This window comes from Ahaetulla prasina, chromosome 7, assembly GCF_028640845.1.
Source record: "Ahaetulla prasina isolate Xishuangbanna chromosome 7, ASM2864084v1, whole genome shotgun sequence".
NCBI lineage: Eukaryota > Metazoa > Chordata > Lepidosauria > Squamata > Colubridae > Ahaetulla > Ahaetulla prasina.
In genome coordinates, this window is record NC_080545.1 from 49,392,034 (window position 1) to 49,404,493 (window position 12,460).

The 12,460-nt window shown below is 39.2% G+C and overlaps 1 protein-coding gene across 1 annotated transcript in view; it reads left to right on the forward strand.

Annotated features, from left to right (window-relative positions):
• The first annotated feature begins 5,903 nt into the window (after positions 1-5,903).
• Positions 5,904-12,460, forward strand: part of CNOT2 (CCR4-NOT transcription complex subunit 2) — a 64,392-nt gene continuing 57,835 nt past the window's right edge. Inside the window, 2 exon segments of the mRNA XM_058191524.1 lie at positions 5,904-6,108; positions 6,111-6,410. Of these exon segments, the coding sequence (XP_058047507.1) occupies positions 6,022-6,108; positions 6,111-6,410 (387 nt within the window). The 5' untranslated portion in view covers positions 5,904-6,021.

The window sequence follows — 12,460 nt, forward strand, 5'->3', positions numbered from 1 at the left end:
TCAGCTGATTCCGCTTCAAATGATTCTGCTTCGTTGAGCCGACAGCCGCAGTAAAAAAAGTATGTCTCAGTCAGATCGCTCGCCTCAGCGGCTGCAAAAACGCGATCTATTTTGGCGCGCAAATACAGCAGAGGCGCAATCGGCTGCTTTTAAGAACCGCTCCGATACTCCCTGTGAAGTGCTGAAAGCGCCAGAGATAACGATCTCTTAATCGCTCGCCCGAAGGCTGCTAACGCGATAATCCTGTGCTTGAAAGATCAAGAACAGCTGCCTGGGCAAGAACTGCTGCCTGCTCGCTTAGATTGAGCGATGGCGAGCCCTCTGGGAGCGTGGCGGGGTAAGCCTGCCTCCGCTAGCCCAGGGATAGCCGGCTTGCCTCTGAAAAGGGCTTGCAAGCCGATCCTCAGCGGAGCTTGTTAAACCGCTCGACACGCTGGGAAAAATAAGCAGGCACTCTTTCGCTTTAAATTTAGGCAAAAACTAGTCATAGGTAGAAGGGGACAGCAACGACACTGTTGGTCCTGGCAAGGACCGAGTCGAAAAGCTGGAAGGCTACAGGAGGCGGAGCTACTAAAAGTTTTTGCAGACTCGGTCCTACGGCAAGCCAGAGGATTTTCCCCAATCTGACCGCCGTTTCCCCCGACAATGAGAACATTTCTGTGCCCAGCAATCTAAAATTAATATGGTTATCAGTGCATGTAACATAGATGTTTGTGTGGGTAAAATTATCAACCCTGCTGTCAAGCAAAACCAATCATTTAATAGTGAGTGCCATACCATGTGCACTAATCAAACAGGAGGCAAGAAAGTAGGGGTAGTCAGGCACAACACAGGTTATGTAGACAGTAAACACAGGGTCAATCAATATGGACTCAAATGTCTATACACCAATGCAGAGTATGAGAAATAAACATGGTGAATTAGAAATTCAAGTAAATGAGGGCAGATATGATATCGCTGCCATTATAGAAACTTGGTGGGATGAAACCCACAAATGGAATATGCAGCTAGAGGAATTTAAATTATTTTTTTAAAAATAGACCAAATAAAAGAGGATGTGGAGTTGCACTATATTTAAGAAATAACTACATCTCTACAGAAATAGAGCACAACAATGACGAAAATTATCTTGAATGCATTTGGGTCAATATTAAAGGGGGAGAAAAATGACATTGCCATAAGTGTATATTACAGACCACCCAACCAAAGAGAGGAAATAGATGAACTTTTTGCTAGTCAGCTAACTAAGGTATGTAAGAAGCACATCACAATAGTAATGGATGATTTTAACTATCCTGACATCAACTGGGAGACATACTCTGCACCAAGTGGAAGATCCAACAGGTTCCTGACAAACCTAGCAGACAAATTTGTTTCCCAAAAAGTAGAGAAGGGAACAAGAGGATCAGCCATATTGGACTTAATTCTCACTAAGAGATGAAATGATAGAAGGTGTTGAAGCTACAGGAACCTTGGGGGCAAGTGATCATGCAATATTGGAATTCAACATATGCAAGCCCAAGCAATAGAACGAAGTCAAACTAGAGTCTTAAGAGAGCTAATTTCAATAAACTTCGAGAGAACTTGGGAAGGATTCCATGGATGAAAATTTTCAAGGGGAAAACAAGAAGCTTGGGAAATTTTGAAAAGTGCAATTATCTAGCACAATATCTAGCACAATACCAATGAAGAAGAAAAATAACAGCTCTCAAAAGAAACCAACATGGCTGCATAAAGAACTCTCTGACAAATTGAAAGACAAAAAGGACAAGTATAAAAAGTGGAAAGTGGAAAGAGGAGCACATAACTAAGGCAGAATATCAGCAAATAGCCCGAGCCTGCAAAGATGAAGTGAGGCAAGCTAAGGCTCACCATGAACAAAGGCTTGCAACAAACGTAAAAAAATAACAAAAAAAGCTTCTTTCAACATGTTAAAAACAAGAAAAAGGTCAAGGAAACAATTGGTCCATTGCTGGGAGAAAGTGGCAAGAAGGTGACAAGCAACAGGGGGAAAGCAGAACTACTTAACCAGTTTTTTGCATCTGTCTTTACACAAAGGAAAAAAACAGTCCAACCTATCAAAAACAGTACCACACAAAACAGATTAGGAACACAAGTTAAAATAGGGAAGAAAATAGTAAGTGAGCACCTGTCTACCCTAGACAAATTCAAATCACCAGGACCAGATGGACTACACCCCAAGATTCTGAAGGAACTAGCAGACGAGATCTCAGAACCACTGAATTACATCTTTCAAAGATCCTGGAGCACTGGGGAACTGCCAGAAGACTGTAAAAAAGCTGATGTAGTTCCCATCTTCAAAAAAGGAAAAAAAATAGATCCAGGAAACTATAGACCTATCAGTCTCACCTCAATACCAGGGAAGATTCTGGAAAAGATATCAAGCAGTGAATCAGCAAACACTTAAAAGCAAACAAGGTAATAATCAAAAGCCAGCATGGGTTTGTCAAAAACAGATCATGCCAGACTAATCTTATTGCATTCTTTGACAAAGTGACAAAATTAGTGGACCAGAGGAATGCTGTCGATATAATTTAGTTGGACTTCAGCAAGGCATTTAATAAAGTAGATCATAACCTACTACTAGATAAAGTAGAAAAATGTGGGTTAGACAGCATCACCACCTGATGGATTTGTAACTGGCTGACCAACCGCACTCAATGTGTAATCCTCAATGGAACTGCATCTATATGGAGGGAAGTATGCAGTGGGGTACCACAAGGCTCTGTTTTAGGTCCAGTACTCTTCAACATCTTCATCAATGATTTGGACAAGGGGATAGATGGGGAACTCATCAAATTTGCAGATGACACCAAGCTGGCAGGAATAGCCAATACTCTGGAAGATAGGCTTAAAATACAGAAGGATTTTGACAGACTTGAACATTCGGTGCTATCTAACAAAATGAAATTCAGTGGTGAAAAAGTAAAGTTCTACATTTAGGCAAGAAAAACAAAATGCACAGGTACAGCATATGTAGTACCTCGCTCAACAGTAGTAATTGTGAGAGGGATCTAGAAGTCCTAGTGGACAACTATTTAAATATTAGCCAGTAGTGTGCAGCAGTTGCCAAAAAAGCCAACACAGTCCTAGGCTGCATAAACAGAGGGATATAATCAAGATCACATGAAGTGTTAATACCACTTTATAATGCCACACTTGGAATACTGCATCCAGTTTTGGTCACCATGATGTAAAAAAGATGTGGAGATTCTAAAAAGAGTGCAGAGAACAGCAACAAAGATGATTAGGGGACTGGAGGCTAGAATATATGAAGAACAGTTGCAGGAACTGGGTATGTCTAGTTTAATGAAAAGTGGGTGACATGATACCAATGTTCCAATATCTCAGGGGCTGCCACAAAGAAGAGGGAATCAAGCCAGAAGTGAAATCCAGCAGGTTCTGACAGGTTCTAGAGAACCGGTAGCGGAAATTTTGAGCAGTACGGAGAACAGCAAATATCACCTCTGGCTGGCCCAAGTGGGGTGGGAATGGCGTTTTTGGAGTATCCTTTCCCTGCCACGCCCACCAAGCTACAACACGCCCCTAAGCCACGCCCACAGAACAAGTAGTAAAACAATTTGGGTTTCACCACTGAGACAAGCTATTCTCCAAAGCACCTGAGGGCAGGACAAGAAGCAATGGGTGGAAACTAATCAAGGAGAGAAGCAACGTAGAACTAAGGAGAAATTTCCTGACAGTTAGAACAATTAATCAGTAGAACAACTTGCCTCCAGAAGTTATGAATGCTCCAACACTGGAAGTTTTTAAAAAGATATTGGATAACCATTTGTCTGAGTTTCCTGCCTAGGCAGGAGGTTGGACTGGAAGACCTCCAAGGTCCCTTCCAACTCTGTTATTCTGTATTCTGTATCAAGCAAACAGGAATTAACACTTCAGTTCAGTTTCTGGAAGCAACATGGACAAGTCTATATTTATGAGCAGCATAGTGGCTTGTCAATGTCATGTATATTTTTTCAAACATTCAGCCTAGCTTACAGTCTTAGTTCCTGGTGATTTCTCACCAATACACTAACTAGGTCAAATACTGTTCAGCTTTTGCTGTTGTCTTTATTGCCAATAGTTAAGTAGTGCTTCACAATTGTCTACTAAAAAAAGATTTGTAACTCCTAATTCAAGTAGAACAAGTTATACTTCCCTAAAAAGCAAATTCAGTAACGGAGTTTCCCAACATAATTGTCAATTAATTCTACTTCTAGTACTACACATTTTCTATATAGGGTTTGGCAGTACTTTTTACTGATCTCAAAAGCAATGTTCGGCCCAGTAAAATGTGGATGAAACAGCAATAGAAAATAGGCTACACAGGTTTGAAAAAACACAGTAGAAAGCAATGGCAAGTCATTTCTGCAATTTTACCAAGAAAGCTCAGCATGTGTCTATGAAGTTACAGGGAGTTAAGTTTGACTATGTTCTTGGCTGATGATCATTTGTACACATATTAAAAGCTGAATGCTTACATGAGACTTGCAAGGAATTTCCTCTGTAAAAAATATTGACTTCAATCAGATGCAAAGATTTCGGTATGGGTAACACAAATAAAATTCAAGCACATTGTTAAAATCTGCAATTCTAAACTCATTTTTAGGGGAGACAACCTTCAAAATACAAATATTTTCTTCAATGTAACATGTATGTATTTACATCATTATTAGACAATTTGTATCTATGTTTTTGAGTTAATGTTAATGACTGCTTGGACAAATTCCTGCAGTTTTCCTGCTGGTTTGCTACAGCCTCCTTCCTAGGGCTCAGAGCAACTGGCCAAGGACATCCAGCTGGCTTTGTGCCTAGGTAGAACCGGAACTGTCTCTGTTTCTAGTCTTGTGCCTTAACCATTACATTAAATTACAGTGCTTAATTTATGTCCCACAATTTAAATATTTGTCCCTCCCAATTGATTCATTTATTAAAAAAGCCAATTTTTGTACGTTTGATATATAGAATACTAAGCATGGAAAAACAATAATTTATTATCCAAAATATTATGATCTACAAAGATTGGGAATTACAAGATTATATTTGTGGGAGTTGTTTCATTGAAGTGTTTTCTTCAAACTCTGCCATTCAAGTACAAGAGATGCTGTAGTTGTAGATTTGTGCACTATTTCTATTTTCATTGGGAAAGAAACCCAGCTTTAAACATGTCAGCTTATGAACTGAAGAATGTATGCAATAGATGTGCCTGATCTAATTAAAAAAATAAATTACTTGCTTTTAAGATTAGCACACAAAATTAGTGTGGCACTAGAATGTTATCACTACATACATGGGTCCCAAGACTTCAGTTTAAACACAATTCCTAGGTTACAGAGTGTTGTATCTGATGTCCTGTGTAAAGGAACCATAGCCAATTGTAGAATTTTATTATTTACTGAAGGTTTTCCAAACTCAGGATGTTATACTTAATACTCCTGTCCTTGTTATTCTCACAATAAAGATGCAAGAGGTGAAAAATAGACTGGTACAGGGAGCGTATCCCCAACAGTGACTTAGCTTTGGGATTCTTCTATTTTAATCAATGCTGCAAGCATATTACTGGACTGGCTGTATTCCTAGTTGGAATATGAATCCATCCCTCCTTCTGTATTGGATAGAAATAGAAAATACATGTCCTTCGATTAACAGGCTGTTTTTCTGAGGATTGCACAACGTGGTCACATTCTTACACAAAAGTCTTACATGCACAACAAAAATGAGGAAGCAGCACATACGCCTCTTGAAGTACACCTGTAAGGAGTCCAGGATCGTTATTTACATGTTCAGAAATGGCACTTTGGAAAACATCCCTAAGCGATTGCGGAATAGGAACTGCAAAATATTACAGCTCGGCGGTGGGGGAGGAGAGTCCTCCCCAACTTCAAAACTACGGCCGCCGTTTCCGTGCTTCCCAAACGGCCCGAATGAGCGTGTGCGCGTGAAGTGCAGCAGCTTCCTCCTTCCACCGTGTAAAAAAAGCCCCCCTCCCCCTTTCCCCGGATGTCTCGGAATCAGTTCGCGGTTCGTGCAAGGCCGCTCTCTCGGAAGTTGGGCCCCGAGATCCCGGCGGTGGCGGCTCCATCGCCGTTTCCAGCCGCTCCGGCAGGGCAAAGCGAGGCAAGAACGAGACCCGAATCCTGCCGCGCGCCAAGCAGGCAGGCAGGAGGCCTCGTTTCTCTCAGGGGCCCCGGCGGGAGCGAGTCTTCGGTCGGAGAAGCAATTCTAGGCCGGCCTCCCCGTCTGCCTTCCCGCTTGTCCCGTAGTCGCTGCCGGGCGGCGGCGGGGTCACGACGGCAGTGGTGGGGTCAGAGGGTAAAGGTCGCTCCCCCAGCATCCTCCGTGCGGGGTGCTCAGCCATCTTGGATCCTCGGGACAAGAAAATTCATGCGGTGAGTTCGGCCCTATTATTCTTCCCCCGCTACCATCTCCTCTGCTGCGGCCCAACTACGAATCTGCCCGGGAATCCGCGGCCGGCCGGGGAAGGGCTTCGGTCGGGTCCGGTGCGGTTTGGGCTCCTTGCGGTCTGTCTCGTCCCCCTCGGTTTCCGTTTGCTTTTGTCTCTGTGAGGGAGCGAGAAGGGGGGGAGAAGATGTGTGAGGGAAATAGGAGGGGGAGGAACACGTCGCGGCGGTGGCGCGACGCTTAGCACGGGAGTGCAGGAGCCCCGAGGCCCAGCCCGTCTGCGTCCTCCCGCCTTTCCTTCCCCGGCGCCCAGAGCAAGGGGGGAGGCCCCGCCGCGGGAGGCAGCATAGGGGAGCCGCGCTCTTCGGGGTTGTGAGGGTCCCGGTTTAGCTGCTTCTCAGGCCCCCCCAGCTGCGTTTCCCGCCACAAGCCTTCTCTCGTCTGCATCGCTCGCGGAGGCCTACTTGTCTCTCTCCTTGCCCTTTATGCCTCCGGGGTGCGAGCGCCGTTCGGGGTCCGCGTCGGAGCATCGCGTTCCCCCTGATGCCTGAAACTCGGGGTAAGAAACGGGCGGTACAGAATCCACTCCTCCTTATAAGTGTGTGTGGGTGAGAGTGTTGGTTCCTAGGTGGACTCTTACTTTCGGGGCCTGCTTTCCCGGTGAAAAAGGCCCGTAATTGGTTGCCCTCAGAGTGTCTAAGACTTAGACCCTGTTGCCTCAAGAACTTCGTCGGGCAGCTGTAAGAAAACCTCTTTCCGGCCCAGCGATGTTTGCAGGACAAACTTCTAGTTGATCGGTTTCGGTTTTTTATTCGGGACGAGGTGTTGAAGGTCTTGTTTTGGTTTGAAAGCACTCGTTCTGCAATAAGCACTGCAGCTCCTCGGTCATAAGCTGATGCTGGAGTATGCTTAAATGGACACATTTAATATATTTTCTTCTTCCTTGCTGCAAAATGCAAAGCGATCCTTTGTTTGCATTGTTTCTGCATGTAGGGACGTGATCCGACTTGTCACATTTTAATGATCAGGAGTTAGGTTTTGGTGAGACAGATTGTTCAGTGCATCCACTCAGGTTAAAACATGATGTAATCCTTTTCTTATGTGGCAGGTACGTAAAGGTTGATACCCTGTATATAACAGAAATTTGCTCTCTACATTGTAGTGGCTCTATGGACGACTTATCCATTCTTCACCCACTTTTTAAATAGTAAGGTGACTTTAAAAAACACAATTAGTATGTGTCATGTAGTGTTCTTGGTATCAGTTTTTGCCTCTTAAAACTCTTGGAAAGTTTTCAAGAGTGTCCAAATATTCTACAACTGGTTACTTGAATGCTATGCAGAATTTTTTTATTTTTTGCTTTTGGGGGGAAGACTATTGTTGCAAATGAAGAAGTGCATTGCAGTTCACAAAAGCTGGTACCATGTATATGTAAACAGTAGAATTCCAAGTACCTGTAGGAGCATATTATATTCTTAACAGCAATTTGTAGTATCCCTGTCTACGTTTTATTGTTTAATTTCCAGGAAGTGTGAGGTGTAAGTAATACTAAATATGAATTGCTTTATAGTTTGTAAATACTTGGCATAGCATTTGTAGAGAAATGTATAGTCAGTTATCTCTTGTCTAGTTGCTCAAACTTTCCCTTTCCCCCAATAGCTAAACCACAAACAGGGTTTCCCCATAATGTCAAAGTGAAAAACTCTGATTAAAAATCACAACACCAGTTTTTAAAACTTTGGTACTATGTAGTCGAAAATGGGAATGATGGTTGATAATTTTGGAGTCTATTTTTTAATCTTTGAACATACATCTTGAGAACATCTACTTTGAAGATGGGTACAAAGGCTCTGTGGTTACTATTTTTCAGGTGTAAGGTTTAAGGGTTTTCAGTATTTGAACTAAACAGTTAAGCACCCTTCCTGACCTCTAATAGTTTAAAAGCAGTTTAGTATAGCAGTTAATGTACTAGACTAGAAAATGAGAAAATTGAGCCCAATCCTGCCTTAGGCATGGAACCTGGCTGGGTGACTTTGAGCACTGTTTCTCAAATCAATTCATCTCATATTGTTTGAGAGGAAAATAGAAAGGAGGATTGTATATTCTGCCTTGAGTTGAATAAAATAAAGGCAGGATGGAAATCTAATCAATCTTTTTGAATTGTATAGCTTCAGTGGCAGTTCGGCAATATTTAATATTTCTTACATATTTGTAATTAGAATTACTGTTTACATAGATGAATATATATTTAAATATGAATTTAAAAACATGTAGATCATAGCTTTCTACTTATTTCTAAAATGCATCCATTTGTAGTGCTCATAATTTTAAACAACACATGAAAAACTATCAATATTTTAGAAAATTATTAGTGAACATCAACTAATTGTTCTGTTTAGATTAGGCTGTTCTTATATTTTAAAATTTGTCTGAATACATTCCTATACTTTATACTTTTATTGGATATTTTTATACTGTAAACATAGATTTTTCTTTGAGGCTTTTCTGTAAATTTAATGACTGTACATTCCCCCCCCCCCCCAAGTCCTACCTTGAAGAATCTGTAGTCAGAATTCATTATCTTTCTGGCTTATTGTGATACCTGAGTGCAATGTCAGATACCTGAGGAATAGTTTAGTATTGTACAAACATTGATTAGTATTTTAAACGTTTTGGGTTACTAAGATGGAACACTCAAATTGGTAAGTTTTTTTGTTAAGAAATACAGGCACATGCTAAGACATAATGTATAATATAGCTTGCTTTGTTTTTTGTGTTGTGTATTATTTATTCATTTATTTAATTTATTCAATCACCTATCTCACAAACAAAACTCTGGCCAGTGTACAACAAAACATTATCTAAAACCTTTATTATTAAATAATTAATTTTTTTAAAAAACTTTAAGAAGAAAGTTTTCTTTTATGTACACTGAGAGCATATGCACCAAGACAAACTCCTTGTGTGTCCAATTACACTTGGCCAATAAAAAATTCTATTCTATTCTATTCTATTCTATTCTATTCTATTCTATTCTATTCTATTCTATTCTATTCTATAGCAATAATAATAGATAAAGAGATGTTAATAATAATGGAGCCACCTCATTACTTTATCAGTCCCCTGATATCCCTTATCTGTTAGCATAACCATCTTTGGAGATCTTCAGAAGCTCAGAAGAGATGGGACCATTGTCACTCCAGGACGAGAAGATTCCACAACCTGGTGCCAAAGCAGAGAAGGCTCACTGTTATGTGTAAACTATACTTTTTCTTTGTATGTTGCCCAAATCTAGCCAGTTGTCATTAATTTGACAAGCCAAAGTTAAAGAAATCAGAACATAGTGTGATAAGTGGTCCAACATAAAAAGTGTGTTGCTTAATATAATGTTGCTGAATTAAAAACTACCGCTCATTTGTACCCATTTGTAATATGACTATCAGTCTCAATGTCCGTCAAATTGTTGGGGACACCAAAAATTTGTTTCTCCTACAATAGGCTATGTAGATGTAGTTACTGATAATATAAAATGATTTTATTTCAACTGTTCCAATACATATTTTTAAATCCTCATTTTTTAAATGGAACTTGAATATACTAACTGGCTCAGATAGCATGGTACTCTGTGATTTGTTTTAACGATTGTTTGTGGAACCAGCTATGATCACACAGTGTTAAGTAAAATATAAAAATTATATTAAAGCATATTGCAGGCTGTGAATCTAATCAGTAAAACGTTTGCCTTAATAAAAGACAACATAAATGCCTTTCTCTATGCATTCCTCTCTTTTATTGATGTTTAACTGTTGAATATTGAATACAGATAGTCCTTGACTTATGACCACAATTGAGCCCAAAATTTATGTTGTTAAGTAAGAATTTAAGTGAGTTTTGTCTCATTTTACGACCTTTCTTGCCACAGTTGTCTAGTGAATCACTGCAGTTGATAAATTACTAATCTGGTTGTTAAGTGAATTTGGCTTCCCCATTGACTTTGCTTTTCAAAAGATTACAAAAAGGGATCACATGGCCCTGGAATGCTGCAACTGTCATAAGTATGAGTCGGTTGCCAAACATCTGAATTTTGATCACATGAATCATGGGATGTTGCAAAGGTTGTAACTGAAAAACTGTTATAAGTCACTTTTTTCAGTGCTGTTGTACCTTTGAATGGTCACTAAATGAACTGTTGTAAGTCAAGGACTACCTGTAGTCCTCGACAAAATCAACATGATTTTGGCATATGGTTTTTTTGGCATATGAGACTCTTTTTTGTTTCATTTTTCTATTTACACATAATGAACAAAGAGTATGGACTTATTCACACTGCAGCTTGTTAAGCCAAGATTCTATATTTTTTGATGAATTCTTCACAATATATTCTAAAATTCCTACTGTATCTCTCTCTTTTTTAAAAAGTATTTGAGGCAGTTTAGTATCTAATAACTATGATTTATAATACATAGATTGCTACATTTTGTTAGGAAACGTATGTTTACAATCAGTACAATTATGTGTATTGTATATGCATTTGGTACTTGTACTATGTGGTTCATATACAATTTTCTACGTGGCTCAAATTTTGTAGATATAGGCTGGAAACAGTACATGTTCTCCAGATTTTCAGGCTTTCTGACTTCCTTAGGATTTTCTGTAATACATTTGATGCAATAGAGATAATTTTGAGTATAAAGCAGATAAGGTTATTTGAATATTGGGATTTAAAAAATTGGGAAATATCAAAATTTAACAAATAATTAAAGAAGAATATCTTTTGATGTTTTGAATTGCTTCTCTGTTAGTTGCATTTTCCAGAGTACATTAGTTGATCAAGCATATTACTTGTATTTTTTGAGTTTTAAAGAATTAACAGGACAATCCTATAGGTAGTTAAATAAAACTTAACTTCAAGTAATTCAGTCTAAGATTGCAGTTTGAAGTATTGGTTATTGGTAACTAATCTTACAATGCTTACAGTGCTTAGAGTCAGCTGGTTTATTGTTAAATTTCTGAAGGAATACTGTATTATTAAACTGCTAGATTAGGTACTCTCTGCTGATTCTAGATTTTCAGGTAGTTGAAAAATATGTGATGTTCTGCACATGATCAGTTGCATGTGTAGTTTCCCTATCTAAAAAACTTCAGTTGAAGACTTATCTACATATTAATAATCTAGTATACAAAGGCTCTGGCAGATCCCAGTGGTAACTACAACTATACGTGAATCATGCTTTTGTAGTTCAAATCTTTTTACTTATTAAAATATTCATATTTTAGCTGGTAATATTTCAATGCTAAAAAAATCAGAATATTTTTCAGAAAGTTTTTTCAGAATATTTTTCAGAAACCAATATGGTCCCCAGCTTTCTTTTGCCAATTGGGCCCGCAATACTTGCTGTCGTCGTCCATCAATTATCTTGTTTTGAGTCTCTTTCGTGGACACTTTTTATCAAGAAGGATCCATTCTATGACTGCCATAAGAGGGATTAGTGGCCTGAAAATGCTACATCAAAAAAGATGTGGTGTGGTAATTGACAACAAGAGCTTACCCAGGCAGTTTTAAGAGTAATTTGAAGGAAAACAAAGTTAGCTATTATTAAAGTCCAGTGTAAATATCTGAAGGAGTGATGGGAGAAATAGCAGACTTTACCTTCCTGGACACAAAAAATGCTGCAATGGAGATTGTAATCATGAAACAGAATGACATCTGATTTTTGGAGAGAAAGACCATTAGAAATGTACTCAAAAACTATAGGTAGTTAAATAAAACTTAACTTCAAGTAATTCAGTCTAAGATTGCAGTTTGAAGTATTGGTTACTGGTAACTAATCTTACAATGCTTACAGTGCTTAGAGTCAGCTGGTTTATTGTTAAATTTCTGAAGGAATACTGTATTATTAAACTGCTAGATTAGGTACTCTCTGCTGATTCTAGATTTTCAGGTAGTTGAAAAATATGTGATGTTCTGCACATGATCAGTTGCATGTGTAGTTTCCCTATCTAAAAAACTTCAGTTGAAGACTTATCTACATATTAA